At 26.6% G+C, this 19,870-nt stretch overlaps 1 protein-coding gene across 1 annotated transcript in view; it reads right to left on the bottom strand.

Moving 5' to 3' along the window:
• Nucleotides 1–1,693: 1,693 nt before the first annotated feature.
• LOC122269195 (uncharacterized) overlaps nucleotides 1,694–19,870 on the bottom strand; it is a 423,526-nt gene continuing 405,349 nt past the window's right edge. Inside the window, exons 12-20 of the mRNA XM_071186412.1 lie at nucleotides 18,452–18,574; nucleotides 13,967–14,061; nucleotides 12,282–12,406; nucleotides 9,965–10,236; nucleotides 8,615–8,684; nucleotides 7,019–7,232; nucleotides 4,936–5,087; nucleotides 3,603–4,013; nucleotides 1,694–3,524 (exon numbers count right to left, since the gene is read on the bottom strand). Coding sequence (XP_071042513.1) covers nucleotides 2,561–3,524; nucleotides 3,603–4,013; nucleotides 4,936–5,087; nucleotides 7,019–7,232; nucleotides 8,615–8,684; nucleotides 9,965–10,236; nucleotides 12,282–12,406; nucleotides 13,967–14,061; nucleotides 18,452–18,574 — 2,426 coding nt within the window. The 3' untranslated portion in view covers nucleotides 1,694–2,560. The remainder of the gene's footprint in view (nucleotides 3,525–3,602; nucleotides 4,014–4,935; nucleotides 5,088–7,018; nucleotides 7,233–8,614; nucleotides 8,685–9,964; nucleotides 10,237–12,281; nucleotides 12,407–13,966; nucleotides 14,062–18,451; nucleotides 18,575–19,870) is intronic.

The following is a 19,870-nucleotide window of genomic DNA, read 5'->3' as shown; positions in this document are numbered from 1 at the left end:
GCTCGACCAACAATTCTAATTATTTATTTCTTCCAAAATATAGAATCAAATATTCTAACGTATTTCTAAACAGCACTGTGTTTAAATATCATTATAATAAATACCCTTTAAAATTGCTAGCCTAAAATAAAATTTGATTTAGAGAAATTATTTTAATTAACTCATAAAAAACTAAATTATTTGAAAATTAATGTTAGATTTTAAACTTTAGTCACAACTATATGATACGGGGTGTCCGTAATTAACACCCTTAATATATCCTTATCGAAAATGAAGTTAAAAAATGCATTTTCGTAGTCTTAATTCTATATTCAAACGAGGAAGAAACAAAAACACTATCAAAATCTATAGGATCTCTAGTAAGGAAGGTGGAAGGAGAAACACTAAAACCAGTTTTATTGTCTAATGAAACTGACAAATCGTCTTTCAACTCCCCACTGTTTCTTCAAAGAAATAAAACAGCTCTTTAGATTTTCAGTCTCGTCTTTTTTTAGTTTGATAGTGTTTTTGTTTGATCCTCATTTAAATATTTATTTAAGTCCCATGATGCGTATATATTTTTTATACTTCTTTTTTGACAAGGATAAAAAAAACAAGGGTAGTAACTACAAAACACTCTGAATAATATATTACTGGACTACCAGATAGATTTGTTCACAGTACACAGTAAAAAATATAATTAAATAAATTAAGGGTTTAAAAGCAGTAAAGATAAATTTAAATACTGCAAACTCAATGACTGAATTGAATAAAACACAAAATTTACAATGGTTTTTTATACACAAGATGTGTAAATGTTTTTATAATTAAATTATAAAGGAATTAAAAGCAGTTAAGATAAATTTAAGTATTGCGAACTCAATAACTGAATAAAATAAAACATGAAATCTACAATGGTTTTTTATACACAAAATGAGTAAATGTTTTTATAATGGTTTTGATCATAGACAATAGTTTTGGAATTTTTTTTTTTTAAAAAATTTCTTTATAAATTAAATCAAATTATGTTTACAACGAAACTATAAATTATTTTAAGGATAATTGGTTTGCAATTCCTTAAAAGGGAAATACATTTATTAAAGATTTCTGAGATTAAAAGTTCAAATAGAACTCATACAAATGTTACGATTAATAAAATATTTTTGAAGTTTTTGTTTTGTAGTTGAAATTAAATATTTTTTGACAAAAGTGTTTATCAACAATTCCTTATGTGGTCTGTTCACCAACATTTGTGCATTACCGGTTTAATATGTCCTCGGGTTATTGCAAAGCTCGTAATACACCGCTAAGATTATTAAAAAAGTGTTCAAATTGACTGAAATTTAGGGTTTCGAAGAAATTCCATAATTGATCAAAAAGAAATAGAATATTTTCATTTATGTATCACAGTTTTCAATTTTTAATTGATCATATTTAATGAAAATTAGTTTGTTTCAATTGCTTTTCATGTAATGTTCTATTGTTAAACGGATTTTGTATTATACAGTAACATTCACTTGAAATTAATTTATATTGTAAAATTACCAATATTGAAAGGAAAATAATTTTAAAACATCTAAAATTCATGCAATTTTGTTAAGTGACCAAATTTTTAAAAGTTAGTCAGTTATTTTTGATCAAATGAGATTATAAGAATTCTTGCTGAAAATGAAGTAATAGATTATTCACACTATAGGTCACGTTTTAATTTTTAGGTTAGGAAAAGTAAAAACATTATCAAAATATGGAGCATCATCATTGAAGTCAATAATAAGACCAAAACAAGCTTGAATGCTTGATATTACCTAAGTACGATAAATAGCGATTATTCGAGACGCTTTTCAGTTTTTTAAAGACTTAAACTAGTTTAATAAAAATAAAACCTTATCCAAATGTGGCGAATTATTATCGAAGTCAAAAAATTAAAACAATTCTGAATGTCAGATGGTACCTAAACGTGGTGAATGGTGATTATTAGAGAAGTTTTTCAGTTTTATCTAAGAATCAAGCTACTTCTTATGCATTTATCCTGACCACTTAGTAATTCACCAAATAGTAACTCACCATATTTTTATTTTTCACGGCTTATCAATATGTGACCCACAATATGCATATTACTTTACAAGAATTTTAAAAATATATATATAAGGGGTGGTTGTTACATTACATCCTGCACAAAAATGTATTTTATGATATCATACAATTAGTATTGAAAAAAACTTTGAGATTAATGCAATCTCCTTTAAGTAGACCAAAATAATGAAGAAAAAATTGACAACATTAATATTTGTAACAAAAACATTATAAAATAGAAAAAAATCATGATAGGAAAGAGTGGTAAAAAGACAACTATTTAGTTCAAGATCTACAATTATAAAAAAAGGTTTTTCAGAAAATAATGACAGTGAATGTCACCGAAAAAATGCATCGACTTCAAACTACAGGAGTTTGAAATTGTACGATCAACTAATTATGATCCAGTATATGACTGTCTTAAATTGTTTGTATCACCATTTACGTATAGAATTACAATAATACCGAAATGTAATTTTGAGAAGCATATCACACACATTCAGTTGTTCTAGAGTCTAGAAGCGGCCGAATCTTTCAGCATTGCTTCGCTGGGGGAGACTAAGCCTTGTCTCTCCCATATTCTGAAAGTTTCTTGGTCTGGAGGGATGCCTTCATGAACTGGTTTTTGACTATTCACTGCCAGTGACTGTGGCACGAACACATGTGTTTCAGGACCAGATATCGACACTTCACTTTCTTTACCATCAATTACATCACCACTTCCCACTGGACTTATTTGCCACCCCCTGATTGGAGGTGGAGGTACCACGTGGGAATACATGTCTGGCAAACCATGGTGATGATGGTGGATATGATGATGAGACATGTCTCCAATTGACCTATCAGATAGTGGAGAATGAATACTTGGACTTAAGCGGGTAAATTCACTCTCCCTAATAGGTGGCGAGTACACAGGCATAACTGATGATGTTGGCCTAACTTGAAGGGGTATAGATTGGCAAGTATGGCGATCTTGAATATCCGCAACATTCGGAGAACGTTTTTGGTTGGCACTACTAATATCTGATACTGCATATTTAGCTGGCTCTTTACCCCCTAAAAATGAACTTAAAGTTCTAGGCCACGAGTTCTGCTTGTCTAGATCAGGAGGGGAATCCGGTTTTACATGTCCAAATATGGTCGAAGCTTTCGAAGCATATAGTTTGCGATCTAGTGTGTTGGCAGCTATTTTGTCCCTCAACTCAGCCTCGTCATCTATGTATCCAATAGAAGATCCATACGAACTCCTGCTTTTTGGTTCTGCTGGCAGAGAGCTATTTTGGGTGTCTTTGGAAGAAGTAATGTCATTGCTAACTGCTTCCTGATAAGAGTTTTTATCTTCATGGTCACTGTCTGTTGATTCGACCACCACTGCGGGACTTAAGCCAAACGTATAGTGACTGCTTGTGACTTCAGATCCTAACTGGTCACTTCCAATCTTAGAATGATCTTGAGAAGATTCCGAGTTCGATCTATTGGACAAAAAAAAAGGTTGTAAATATGATAATATAAACATGCCACATTCATAAAGTCATTCTAAATGATACTACCTGCTGATGCTCTTGTTTTTTGAACCTCGTCTGGCTTTGTCTTCCTTACTAGCTGTGCTTTTAAGGGTGTTCCCGCTGCTGCTGAAGGTTAACAATTGCGCCGACCCCCTGTGAGTTATGGCATATTCTAAGACAACATCAGATGGTATAGCAGGTATTGGATCATCATATCCTACGTCACAATAATCATCTTTCACATTTGCTGTTACGTCAGCTGGAAGTGCTCCCTTTTCACCCCAAAAAGCGTTAGTATTGAAAGGTCCTGTATTGGTCATGTCGGCACTACCAAGTCGGGTAGTTGTAGACTGGCCATTTTGTTTATTATGCGCTGAATTTGAGTTACCAGACCAACTTCCTGGAGGTGCCATTCCTCTGTACTTCTTGAAAGTACCTGTTTTCAGTAACTGATACCTAGAAATCATTAAAAACGACATTATAAATGTATCCGTAATAGAATAATGGTATAAACGAGTTGCGCAGTTACAAACTCCATTACATGGCATGCGAATTTAAAACATTCGTCACAAAAAACTTTGATACAGACGAAAATTAATTTTTGTTCTCTTCCATAAATTTTACATGATTATTAAATATTTAATTATGTAATATTAAATATAAATTAAATTATTAAATATTATTAAATGCTTATTGAATATATATTCTCTTCCATAAATTTTACATGATTATTAAATATTTATTGATGTAATATTAAATATAAATTAAATTATTAAATATTATTAAATACTTATTGAATATATATTCAATTATTATGAATTATTAAATTATGATTATTAAATATTTAATACATGAAGTAAAAAAAATTTCTTTAACTTAGAGGTGAACAAAAAAATCATGATAGCACTTTACAAGTGTCGTGGCTTGAAAGATTCAATTTCTTTGTAATAAATTAAGGTAATCAGTTAAAAATAATTCAAAACAATTTTGAGTTAAGATTGTTCATAGATGGTGATAATATATTTTTTCACATCTTCATTAAATTTATGATTTTGCGTTTCTAAACTAACCTACATTATTAGATTCAAACATGTAATTGTTGTCGGATTAATTTAAACTTCACTTGTAAGTATTGTGAAGATCAATTAAATAATGATAATTTTTTCTGCAAAATGTGACTAAGTTTTATAAATGTAAATAACAACTTTATAATGAGTGCCAGTTAATTTTAGTGACGTGCGCTATTCTGGGTGTTTTATAGCTTTAAGCATTATAATCTTACATTAATTTTATAACTATAATAATAAAAATAAATCAACATTAAAAGGTTAACAATCCCCATATGATGCAAATAGAAAAATAGTAAATCTGAACATACCAGGCGCTTCTGGCTTCTGGATATTGTAAACATCTAACTAAAAATATGAGGAAACCTTGCAAAGAGTTAGAAATGCAGAATATGTACTGAAAGACAAGTCTAGCGGAACCAACAGCAAAAGCACCAAACACCCATGAAACTCCGAGGAGGACCTTTAAAAAAAAACGTAAAATATTTCATATAATATTGTTTTAAACGTATAGATTTTTCTTAACGTTCCTAGTAGTTAAATACTTGTTCTTCGTAAAGATTTTAAAAAAAGTAAATCTGCTCTGAATAAATTATCTGTACTGAACAATCTAAAAAAATCCTGCACAGAACTGAAAGCACACTATACCAACACAATTAATTCTTACTTTTTAATATTGTTATTTTTCATTCCTGTCCGTGGCTTTACGCTATTAAATTAATTAAAAAGGGTTTATAATTCTTCATCTTAACGTAACGAAGATTAACTGTATCCAGTATCATTTGATATTATTCATGGTCAACTCAGGATAGGAAAATTTTCCCAAACCAAATTTTCTCCGGGACGTAGCAGTTTCTAGTGGCCGTAAAAAATCTATTTCCACTGCATTCCGTATCACTTTCTACCGTATAAATTTCCACCGTATCTGTATTAAAATGGCTCAATGTTGATGCAGTTTAAATAAGTATCAAATATACTAATTGTGTCTATGTAAGCATATTTGGTACTTATTAAAACTGCATCAATTTCCATAATATTAGTTGTGCATATTACCAAAATTAATAAAGCGTCATTGGCGTCAATAATTGTTTTTTACGTTTATCCTAAACTGAATTAGTATAATTTCTCCATTAATTTACCTGTAGTAAATAGCTTTTTATTTCTAGTTGAATTGGTACCTGTTTTTAGTTTAAGCATCATTGGTGTCAATAATTGCAATTTTTACGTTTCTTCTAAAATAATTAGCACAATTTCTCCATTAATTTTTTTTAGTATAGATCTTATTTATTTTTTTATTTCAATTAATACCTATTTCTAAAATTATTTAAGCATCATTGACTTCAATAAAAACATAGTGATTTTTAAGTTTCTCTAAAAATAATTAGTACTATTTCCCTATTAATTAGGTTAAACAGCACATATCTTATTTTTTTAATTTTAATTACCATTGGCTTTTATTACTTATTATGCATTAGCAACTTTTATTAGCGGCTTTTATTTTGTATTAGCAACTATCAAAAGAAAAACTGTAAACAAATAAATACAGGGTCACAAATAACTTTAGAAATGCTAATTTGGTAACGTAGTCCACCTATGCTACCACATTCACGTCGATCATTGAGTTTATCATATAAAAAAAACAATTAAGTATCAAACATTAAAAAAAAACTACAATAACTATTTTTCGAATAGACAGCTACAAGCCACCAGACAAATGTACTTTTCAGTTTTGTATTTTTAAATAAATATGTGGTAATAAGAATTGCAGTATTTAAAACCAAAATTTTTGCAAGCAAAGCTATAATTTTAAATTGCATAAGCTATCTTTCTATAAGGAATTATCTGAGCTTTAAAGCGGACAAATAACTAAAACATTTGAAAGGTTATTAGATTTTTTCTTTTAAAAATCGCTTATTTAGCGAGATTTTTCCGCCTGGACGAATATCATCAAAATCAATGCCTTATTTCCCTTTTTCTGCAACTTTTTATGAACCCAGATAATTCAGCATTGGAGTAAGTTTCTAAATATTAAAAAAATTAGACCACAAACGCTTTTCATTTTCTCAAATCTGTAGCTTTTCTCCATATTAACGGTTTGCACAATTTTCTGAATAAACGTAGGTGGCGTTGGTAAAAGATAGGCTAAACTTGTCCTAACAGCCCTGAGTAACTGTTGCAACCTCACAGCAGTTTAGATAATAAACGTAGATGGCCGTGGCAAAAGATAGGCTAAACTTGACCTAACAGCCCTGAGTAACTGTTGCAACCTCACAGCAGTTTTGAAAATGGCACATTATTGGCAAAGAAACATAATTTCCTGCTACTACAGAGCTTTTGAAAAATAGCCTTTCTTGAGTTTGAAAATGAGCAACATTTGAAAATTTTTAAACTTACCATGACTGTAAAGGCTCCTTTAACTTGGGCCGTGGTAACGAGGAACTTATCTTTTTTAGTGCATTGTGGAGGTTTTTTAGCTGATACGTTTCTTGGGGTGAAAAGTACCCTGCTGACCATAAGAAATACTGTCAGATTGATGAATAAGATGAGGCAGGATGGACCCAAAAAGCTGATGTAATAGACATATGGATTCGCAGCTGACAACATACAACTGAAAATAAAAACAAAACGATATTTTTAATACTATACAAATTTTCATCTAACACAAATAACATATATATCTTTCTGTTCGGATTCTTTGTAATAAAACTGTGGTTACCGTACATATTACCATAAGAAGATGTACATTGTTATTGTCTAATTAGAGTGTCAACACATATTAATCTGACACAATAACAAAAATTATTCGAATACAATAACAGAAATTAATCTAACTTAAATAAAAAATAAAATATATATCTTTCTGTTCTTATTCCTCGTTATAAAACAATGATTATCTTGCATATTATGAGTATATGTATTATTGTATTGTCTAATAGTAATGTCAAAATGTATTAATCTAACACAATAACAAAAATTATTCTAACACAAATCACAAATAAAATATATATCTTTCTGTTCCTATTTCTTGTAAAAAAAGACAATGGTTATCTTGTATATTATCATGCGCAGACATATATTATGTTATTGTCTAAGAGTAATGTCAAAAGGTATTAATCTAACACTAACATATACAACAATTAAAATATACATCTTTCTATTCTTATTCCTAGTAAAAAAAGCATGGTTATCTTGCATATTATCATGAGCAGACATATTATGTTATTGTCTAATAGCAATGTCAAAATGTATTAATCTTACAAATAACAAAAATTTTATTTTGCATATTATCATGAGTAGGCAGATTATGTTACTGTCTAAAAGTGATATCGAAATAAATAATCTATTACAGTAACAAAAATGAATCTAACAAAAGTAGCAAATAATATGTACATATTTTTGTTTTATTTCCTTGTTATAAAAAATTGTCATCTTATCATATATATATTCATGAGTAGATATATTATGTTATTGTTTAATAGCAATGTCATAATGTTAAAGGAGAAAATGTTTTAGTAAAATTACCGTATTCTATGGTAATGACATTTCTGGTTATAACTAAAATATACGATATTTAAAACATTCATTTTGAAATTCTTCCGGTCATATAGTAAAGGTTTATAGGCAACCCTAGTTTTCAAAATTATAATTTTTATTACCACACATTTAGTAAAAAATGCAAAACTGAAGAGTAAATTTAACCAAATAAATGTCTTTTACACCATATTCTAAAGCATCCTGATAAAATTATTAAATTTTACCTATTTAGCAAAATGTATCTCATTTTATAAAACCTTATTTTAGTTAATTTTAACAAAATCGTTACCAAAGCGCTGGTAAAAATTAACGAGCTGTTTGGTGCTTCCATAGAGCCAAATACACGGTAAATTTTACCATGTTCTGATAATTTTGACCACACTTTTTTTCTCAGTGTATGTATTATATTTTATTTCAAAAACAAACACAATGTAATAGAATATATTATATAATTACTATTCATTTTGATTGTAGTAAACCTCCCAGTCCATCAACACCGTTATTCCAACAACAATGAAAGGTATACCTAAAAATGAACAAAATAAAATGGTTATATTTTCATTAATCCACAAAAAATACTGACATAAAAATTAACAGTCGAAATGAAATATGTAATGCCACAATAGGCATTAGGAAATATGCACTGCCACAATTGGCATTACGTATTTCCTAGCTTTTAAAATTTCTTTAATTACATAAACTTACATTTTTTTAATCTTTTTTAATCTAATTTTAATTAAATTAAATTAATTATTTAATTTTTATTACATTTTATAAGAAGCGAGTATAAAATATGTATTTTATTCCTTTCTTAACGATCAATGTAGTTATAAATAGATTTTTGTTTTAGATTTAGTCCGGACATTGAATTAATGAGTCTACATTAGTATTGGAATAAAAAGTAAGCCGTTACATGGATTGTTAAGAAAATAATAAAATATTTTATACTAGCTTTTTACAAAATGTAATAAAAATTGAATAATTGATTTAATTTAGTTAAAACTCGATTAAGAATGATTTAAAAAAAAAGTTTAAGTAATAAAAGAAATTTCAAAAGCTAGGAAATACATATGTAATGCTTATTGTAGCATAAAAATGACATAAATAGTTCATTCTAATAATAGCATATTTACGCATTAAGCGAACTTAAAACTGCTTATAGTAACTATTTAAATGATATAACTATTATAAAACTATTATAAAACTATTTAAATGATAGAGAGAAAATGAGATTATATTTATCAGTTTAAAACGAATAAGGTAGTGAAAAATGCGTGTATTGGGAGTGGAAAAAAAAAGATATATCACCTACAGGTCTCTTGCTAAGGACTTAATTATTAGCCAGTAAGTTAGCCAAATATCAAAAGTATCAGCCAAATTTCAGAATTCTTAGCCAAAGGAAAATCTTAATTTCTTATTATTGATTTTTTAACAATAAATTGAATTATTTCATCAATTCAAAATACAAATTTACAATAAATTGAATTATTTTATAAAATACAAATTTAAATCAAGAGTCGTTTTGCAGTTGTGGGTGGGAAGTAAAGGAATAATGGATGAGAGAGAGGATGAAAAATGCAGAATTATTGAGGGGAAGAATCATTGAGGGGGGGAAAGATAGGAGAAGGTTATTTTTTAATAAATTTTCAGACTAGAACAGTATAAAATAACAACAGTATAAACGGTATTAAATAATCTCATAAATTTTTAAAAATCTAATAACTTTTATTAGCATTCAAATAAAAAATGAAGTTTGAATTTATGTTTTTAAATTACAGATTTTTTAGAAACAAGTATTTTACTTACCCCAAGCGAGAACTGATCTTTTCAGCATGAAATGTGATTCAGAAGTTGCAAAGACGTGGATAAGGAGCTGATACATATTAATAGCTTCAACGCACATCCAGGTTAGTGTTGCCAGCAAGAAGTAGTGTATCAAAATTGCGACCGTAACGCAAACATCTATACCACCTAAAATACTACCTCTTTGTGATCCAAGTACGAATACAGTATTCATCATAAGCATGGATATACAAAGTTGTATCAGAATTTGACCCGGGTGGTCCCGATTTAAACATCTGAAAAAAAAAATTAGTAAAAAAAGTGAAAAAAGATTTCGAAGTTTTTAATGTAAAAACTTATCTGCAATAATCAGTGAATAGGTTTCTTGACATAAATTGCGTCAGAAACAGTTTTAGAGTCCATAAAAAATAATTAATATTTAAATATTCTCAATATCTTTTATGAAACTTTTCAATTATTTTATACTGTAAAAATTCCGGATATTTTTTACTTTAAAATCTAGTTTTACTGAAGCATGTAACGGAATAAAAATTCTGATAAACTGGATTTTTTACAATGATAATTACCTTAAAATCTAATTAAATATTACCGTAAGAAATCCAGTATAATTAATGTATTTTACGGTGAAATGTATTTTACGGATGATGTGCTTAAATTGTTGATATTTCATACCGTAATTTGATGCGGAATATTTTGCAAAGAAAAACAAATCCATCCCTTTTTTTCCAGGAATTCGAAAGCAAATTCAGCATTTAAATGAGAAAGCAAACGTTTCACAGAGTTCTCTAAAAAACCACTTAACGTTTATGCATTTAGAACTATTGTTAAAAGTAAACATACAAAGTACACATATTACTAGTTGTTATGAAATCCAACAAATCAGTGCTGGGGAAGCCGAGACAAAACGTGAAAAACCAACCAGAGTAAACATAGATGAGTAAAAAACGTTTTTTGGAAATACCTCCTAGTTTCATTAAAAAAAAATGAAACAGGTTTTGGTGTCCCCCCCCCGTCTAATTCACTAATTATTCTATTCAATAACCCTTTTTCGCTTGAATATAATTTAGGATCCTTTGAAAAAATGGTATAGCTATAGTAAATATTACGTAAATATAGTATTAAATAATTGAGACAATTTACTTGACAACTTACTGAATTTGCTGAAATTGTTATAGAGCAAGTTAGAGTTATCAAATTTTTATTACATTTTTGTTTTATTCTATTCTTTTCATGAAATAAATAACAAAAAGATTTATCAAAAAGAGTTTTGATAAAAAAAATAGAAAAAAAGAAAACTTGTCTGCTATATGTGTTTTATTTATGTAATAAAACAAAATAACAAAAAAATTTGATTGAAATTAAATAGTATTCCTCTTATTTAAATTATATTTAAATACTTTATGATGTTTCGGCTTAAATATTTTAGTATGTAATAGTAAGTTTAACATTTCATTGTTATTTTTTTACACTACTCTACTTGGCATCTAAAAAGTGTTTAGTGCTGCTATCTAGGCAGTAGTATGGAAAACTTTCTTTCTACATCAAAAATGTTTATAATTTTATTCACAGATGGCAGCACTATATATAATGAACGACATGCCTAATTTACACGAAAGGTAATTAATAGTCATTAAATATCAAATATAATTTAAAATAATTAGATATGAAAGTATTTTTAATATTCTTTATTTATGAAGATTAAATATCACCAATTAAATTAATAGAGAATTAATAGAAAAAGAGAGAAAGTCTATAATATTATATCGTCAGTTAAAAGGAACAAATCGGTTAACTTTCTTCCTATTATAACATGAAAAAAACAAAATTAATTTTAGATGTAATCAAGAAATCGCAACTAATGATTAAAATGAATTGATAGCGTAATTAAATACGATTAACCAAATTTATGTGCATACTTTCTATAACATATCTTTTAATTCTATAGTTCATTTATTTAAAGTTTAAGTACATTATTATTATTTTAAATGAGTTATAATTTCTATCATTTGTCTTCCTTATTAAGCGTTTTTTTTCCTGTTAAACATATCGTATCTCATAAGTATCTAATAAATTTATGTTTTTTTTCTTTTTCTTTTTATAAAATAATTTTTGTAATTTGGAGCCGATCAAGTACAATTAAATATTAAATTTCTTATAATTGATTAAAAATCTCTTTTTGAATTATTTAAATATAATTCATACAATTTGAAACTGTGAGTTTATAAAATATAATTATGTTTTAAATTTTTCTGACAAGGGAGCATTGCTCACGACAAATTAATCACGAAAGAGTGAGAGATAAATGGCGATTTATAATTACCTGAATAAAGAATAAGTTATGATAGTCAATGTAAGTCCAAGCATAGATAATCCACAGCCAACATAAGAAATTATTGAGAGAGTGAAATAGTGATCAGGGTTGATTCCTTCATTTGGAGACGGATCCTGTCAAGATAAAAATTTTATAATCTAGAAGCATTAAAAATACATTAACTTAGCAATTGCATTGTAAAACTACTTAATTAATTTTTCTAGCTATTTTGTTTTCTCCATATAAAGAAAGGGATTAGTTAAGACACAATATAAAATCACTTTAAGATCAGTGTTTGTCAAATCAGGTACCATCATTTGTAAATTTCAAATTAAATTTAAATAAATAAAATTTAAATATATAAATATAAGATTAGAAAATTAAAAGTTCAATTTTCAGATTGCAAACAAGTTTAGTATTCATATTGCAAATATGGCTGAAAAGTTCAAAATTCATATTGCAAATATGGCTGAAAAGTTTAATATTCATATAGCAAATATGTCAAAAAAGTTTAACATTCAGATTGCAAACATGTAAAAAAAAATTAATATTCAGATTGCAAACATGGCATAAAAGTTTAATATTCATATTGCAAACATGGTAAAAAAGTCTAATATTCATATTGAAAACATGGCATAAAAGTTTAATATTCAGATTGTAAACATGGCAGAAAAGTTTAATATTCAGATTGCAAACATGACACAAAAGTTCAAAATTCATATTGCAAATATGGCTGAAAAGTTTAATATTCATATTGCAAATATGTCAAAAAAGTTTAACATTCCGATTGCAAATATGTCAAAAAAAATTAATATTCAGATTGCAAACATGGCATAAAAGTTTAATATTCATATTGCAAACACAGTAAAAAAGTTTAATATTCATATTGAAAACATGGCATAAAAGTTTAATATTCAGATTGCAAATATGGTAAAGAAATGTAATATTCATATTGTAAACATGGCAGAAAAGTTTAATATGTGGGGAATTATAAATCGACTATGTCAACCTTCATCTATCAAAAGGTACCGCGTGATAGAATCAAGTTAACATGCGTTATATACTAGTGAATTGGTATTTAATATTTATAGTGGTAGTTACGCCACAATACTCCCCTTCCAGAATTTTATCTGTGATAGAATTCGATGAACAGATACCACTAGTTGATTAATGCTTCTTATTTATTAACTTCAATTTTTGCTCATTATATTTTTTATTTTTTCTTCTAAGCATTTCGCTCGTTATTTTATTTATTTTTTTATAGCTTTTCGCAATTTTTTCCCATCATTTTTTTATAGCTTTCCACTATTATTATTTTTTTCTAGCATTTCGCTCATTATTATTTATTAATAGGGAGACTTTATTTACTTCACCGGATTTCTTTTTTTTTTTGAGCAGTATATTTTTTTTAAAGCAAATCAACTGTTTAATGTGGATTCATCCATCAATATTGACTATTATTTATCACGTCCATAGGTCACCAATGTGGGGAATTATAAATCAACTATGTCAACCTTCATCTATCAAAAGGTACCTCGTGATAGAATCAAGTTAACATGTCTTATATACTAGTGAATTGGTATTTAATATTTATAGTGGTATTTACGCCACAAATATTCAGATTGCAAATATGACACAAAAATTTAATATTCAGATTGCAAATATGGCAAATAAATTAATGTGTTCATACGTACAAATAACAGTGAGAAAGATGTCATATGAGAAGATAAACATAATGTAGAATTTCCACTTTGATTTGTAATCAATCCATCCGTTGACCATACACGTTCTGAAATAAAAGTATAGGCTTGTTAGTAGATTAGTTTAGGAATATGACATTTGCATCAATCTCTAACTAATTCTTGGTATTGTAAAATATATGATAACGCGTTAATTTATTTTATGCACACTTAGAAAAATATTTTTATTTTCCAGTCTCAAAAGAAAAGTTTTATTTGATGCTTATTTATTTTCCATTCTTTCATTAGCTGGAGATGCTATAAAGAGCGAAATTAGAGTTTCAGGTGTTCATCATTGAATATAGATGGCAGCAGCATGATTTAAAAAACATTGGTGAAAATATTGATAAAATTTTTGCACAATTATATCCTATCCAAAGAAAAGTTATGGCAAAGAGACATATAACGAAAGATAAATACAAGAATACACTATACTTAATATAACAAACATACATCCAAAGTTCTCATAGCTTTTAAATAAGTATATTAAAATAAAGAAATAAACTGTATTTCAAAGAAATTTGTTTAGTATGAGTTCATGAAAGTTAATAAAAAAAAAGTCGCAAAAAATTAAAATAGCTAAACATGTGTCCTGTAAAAATAAAATTCAGTAGTCAATAGAAAAAGAAAAAAAAAAGTAAATAAATAAAAGTAAAATAAAATAAATAAATAAATAAGTAAAAAATAAGGGAAAATAAATATGAGAAATAAATAGATAAAAATAATTAAATAAATGTAAATAAAAGAGTAAAAATGCATAAAATAAATGAATAAATCAAGTATATAAATAAATAAAGGAAATGAAATAAATTTAAATAATAAATGTAAGAAATAAATAAATAAAAAAAAATAAATAAACAAAACTAAGTAAATAAAAATAAACAAATAAATAATAATAAAATAAAGTTGAGAGCATGCAGAAATTATCTTTTGATTTTTTTTGAAGTAATTATTTATACACTTTAAAAAACATTAAAAACTAACCAAACCAAAAAAAAAAAAAAAAAAAAAAAAAAAAAAAAAAAAAAAAAAAANCTAAATACTCACACACACAGAAAAAAAAAAAAAAAAAAAAAAACTAATTAGACAAAGAAAGATTAACTCAGTTAAAATTGTAGAAAAATGACGGTAGTAATATATAATTTGAAAGAAGCATTATATAGATTTTTTTTATTAAGCTAATATGAGTAACACATAAAACAATGTAAAAGTGCAACTAAAGAAAAAAAATTAAATAAAAAACATTCACCCGTTGCGATACTATAACTAAGCACCCTAATAAGAGCAAAAACAGGATAATCAAGAGAATATAGTTTTGCCTCGACGGTCATACTTATTTATAGCATCTAAACAGCTGTAATGTTTTTAATCTGTGCCTTTTACAGGTTTTCATGACTTTCCTATTACATAAACAGGGTGGCCACTGAAAACAGATTTCAAATTTCCCTGATTTTTCCAGGTTTTCCAGGTAAAAATCTTAAAATTTCCAGGTTTGTGTTTTTTTCCTTTTTTCTTATAAAGTGTAGGATGTGAACAAGAAAAGTGTCTGTATTATAAAATATCCTATTCAAAATGTCATTTTTTTAAACATATCAAACATGAAAAAAAATTTATTTTTTTATTATTTTTTAATGTTCTGGTACAACATTAATTTTTAAAAAATTAAGACGTGGAGAAAATAATATGTTTAGCTTGCAGAATATATTGTTTTTATTGAATAATTTTAATTGTTTTTATTGAATTTAATGTGTTACTTTAAGTAGTATTTGCTCAAAGTGTACCTACAAAATGACAAAATCAGAATAACCAATAAAACCTTGTATAAGTATTGTTTAATATATTTTCATTAAGGAAAAGAAAACCGTTTCAGGTGATTATATATCAATAATTTTTAATAATTACAGTGGCTCCCAAAAGTGCTCACTCACTTATAACTTATATTGAAATAGGAAATAAAAATTCAATAATTAAAATGAATATTTCACAATGGGTATTTGATAATAAGATGTATAATCTATTCTTAGCAAAACTGCACGGAATATTTTAAAAACAAAGCAAAAGTTAATTTTTTAATCAAATAGTAACAAAAATGTTACCCCACGAAAGTCATCGTACATTTAAATGTTTTGGATCTCAGAATTAAAATTATCGTCAATTGCTTTTTTTATTTAATTATTTTTCATTTAATTTTTTATTTCTTTATTAGCAATTTAGTATCAAACCTATAATAGCAAAATTATATTTTAATTTTTGCTTGCTAACTCCGTAATATTTTATTTTATCATTTAAAAATGACTTGTGGTCGTAATAAAATAGACCAAATTTGATTATTTGTCTTCATAAGAGGTAAATCAGTAATGAATATGTTAAATTAGTTTACTGTATTCAATTGAACTGTGCAATATGTGATAAAATGCTTAAAAGAAGGACTTCATATCAGAGATTAAAATTATAAATTTTGTGGAAAAATTCATAAATTTGCAATTGAGTGTTGTAAAAGTTTCTGTAAAAAATTTAAAAAAATATTCTGCACTAATTTCACCTGAAAAAAAAAAACTAGTTACACGTATTTTCAACCTTTAAAAGCTATTGTAGATGCTAAAGGAAACTCCACTAAATGTTAATTTAACGAAAAATTAGATTACTAATAGACTGAGTTTTTTCTTTAAAAGTGTATGATGACTTTTGTGGGATAAAGTTTTTGTCACTTTTTGATGATTGATTCCTTAAAAATAAAGTTTTCCTTTGTTTTTAAAATATTTCATATTGTCATTTAAAATATTTCAGTTTTGTTAAGATTAGAACACATTTTTTATCATTAAATATACATTCTGAAACATTCATTTTAATTAATGGATAGTCTTATTTCATTGAAAGTCATAAGTGTATCAACACTTTTGTGAATCACTGTAATTACAATTCAATATAAAGCTGTACTGTATACTGCATAATACTGTATTTCATCTTACCAGTGCTTTTTATAAAATTCACTGATCATATTTTCCTTAAACCAATATCTCAAGTCAAATTTTTAAATAATGGTATTTTGAAATAGCATTTTTATTTTAAGAGATACAGTATAAAAAAATAAATGTCAGAAATGTAAAATTGTCTAATTTTTAGTTCTATACTCTATAGAAGAAAAAAAATAGATAAAATTCCTTAAAATTTATACTTTTTTGATTTTTTTTCTTATTTGAATTTAAAACATTTAAAGAATTCCAATCTAAACACACAGTTTTTTAGTTCAGCATAGTTAATTGTTTCTGTTTGAACAACTAGAATCTTGTACAGTGCAGAACTAAAACACTAAGTTTCGTTTTCCTTCTCTTGACTAAACACATATGAATAAAAAAATATATATATTTTATGTATATATATCATTTAATACGTTTCCTATATATTCCTTAGTCATTGTCAGCTTTTTTAGGTAAAAAGAGGAATAGTTTTGAAATATCATCTCTGGAATGCAAGCAACATTTACGAACTTTCGATATTGTGATAACTATACAATTCGAATTTTGAATCAAAAAACTAATATTTACCAACAAAACCGTAAAATTTGATATTAATATATAGTTAGTTCAAAAAAAAACTTTTTTCAAAATAAAAATATACTATAAAAGGTTAAAATGAAATAGAAAAAATTAGCATTAATGCAAGAATTGTAACAATTTGTCGACAAACATTGCTGTTAGTGATGGGGGGAAATGCGTGATTGGTTGGTTTGCTGAGAAAAAATAATTTACAGATTTCTTTGAATGGGAGTTGAAAAGCTTTCAGAAAAAGAGTGCAATATAAAATCTATTATTATTAAATTATAACCAACTAATTTTTAGAGAATTTAATAAAGTTAAAAATACAAAAACATTTTGTCAAAATAGAAAAAAATTACCACTCTCAATTGCGAACAAACTTGAATCATTGTGTGAACACGGACAGAATTTAAAAACCGAATCCTAACCCCGTCTTCCACATCCACCATAATCTTTGCCCTTCCTAAATTGCACAGTCCCATAGTCTGCATAGAGATCAAAGACATTTGCTTAGCAACCATGGGAGAATTTTATGTTGTATTCTAGTTTAACAGGGTTATAATGGAGCAAATTTTGATGAAAGCAAAGTAAGTTGATGATATTTTAACTGTTTGGGGATACATTTCCGTCTAAAAAATGTGGGTATAATGGATGAAACAATTTAAATTAAGAAAATTAGCAAATAATTTAAATTAGTGAAATTAAAAAAATATATAAGAAAAAATTTCCAGCTTTTCTTTAAAAATTCCAGGTTTTCCAGGTTTTTATTCATATTTCCCTGATTTTTCCAGGTTTTTTCCAGTATAAAAAAAATTCCCTGATAATTCCAGGTTTTCAAGGTTTTCCAGGTGGGTGGCCACCCTGATAAAGCCATGAAAATATTTTCTAAAGATAAACTACTTACCATGTTCTTTCCAATATGTGCAATAAACTCTTACATTGGCCGGTGATGGCATTACATACATTAAAGGCGTTGAAAGATTAGTAATTGTGGCATTCAATATACTGGCTTGAAGTACTCGGCGACCTATTTCAAACATATTTCAATTAGCAATTCAAAGAAGACAGTGTCATTAATGAAAAAAATAATTGCATTTTAAAAAGACAAAGCCTTACATATTTTAAATTTTAATAATAGTTACCCTATTAATTTTAATATTAATTACTCGATTTTAAGTGTAAATTACTCTATTAATAAATTATTAAGTAATTATTAACTTATTATTAATTTATTAATTAATCATTAATTTGTTATGTAAATCTACTAAGTTGTACATTTAGTTGATTTAGTAAATCAAGTAAATACATTTAGTTGATTTTTTTTCTTCAAATTCACTTTACATTTAAAGACATTCAGTTTCATTAATAAAAAAATTAGTTCATTTTAAAAAGATAAAAACTCTCAAATTTTAGATTTTAATAATATGTTATAATCGACTTTAAGTTTAAATTACTCTTTTAATTAATCTTTATTAATTAATTATTAAATTATTACTAATTTATTAATTAATCCTTAATTTGTTATGTAAATTTACTAAATAAGGTGGTTTTCAAGGAAAGTAGAAAGTAATTTCGGATACAGCTTTTCCTAAATACTTTAAAGCTAATATTTTTCAAATTCACTTAACATGCCTACAGCAACGATTTCAATTATTAATGTAAAGACTGGGTATGTTCTTTGACAAATTCGATTATTTATTTAAAAACAATATCCATTGACACGTATTCCATTTAAGAAATTAGTAGAAGAACATTATGAGAAGATTATTGAAAACAAGCAAATTGTTAAGTTTAATAACAAATTACGGTCGTCTGTTAACATAAAACATTAAATTATTGGGCCAAGCTATGGTTTTTAAGGAAAATTGGAATATACTTCAAAAACAGCTTGTTCTGTATATTCTAAAGATAATTTTTTTCTAATTCATTTAGCATGTTACTTTAACTGGTTAACTAGTTAACTACTTTTTGACAACTTCAATATGAATTTAAGGAAAATAATCAGAGAGTCAAGTTTGAGGAAGAAACTAATAGATGAGCATGTTAAGTTACATTATGAGAAATTTAATATTTTAAATTTTAATAGCATAAAAATGGAAATACCATTAAGAAAATTGAAATAAATATTTCAGTTTCTTTCATATCATGTAAACAATTTCTTCCATACATTTTAGCAGTCAATTAACATGCTACTTTAACTAGTTAGCATGTCTCTACAATTTCAATATGAATTTTAAGAAGATAGTCAGTTATTCAGTTGTAGTTATTAAGACAATATAACGAAATGTTAACTCGAAGCATAATTCAGGAACAGCAGCGTACA

The sequence above is a fragment of the Parasteatoda tepidariorum genome, chromosome 10 (genome assembly GCF_043381705.1).
Source record: "Parasteatoda tepidariorum isolate YZ-2023 chromosome 10, CAS_Ptep_4.0, whole genome shotgun sequence".
Lineage (NCBI taxonomy): Eukaryota > Metazoa > Arthropoda > Arachnida > Araneae > Theridiidae > Parasteatoda > Parasteatoda tepidariorum.
This window is presented reverse-complemented; position numbering and strand designations above follow the sequence as displayed.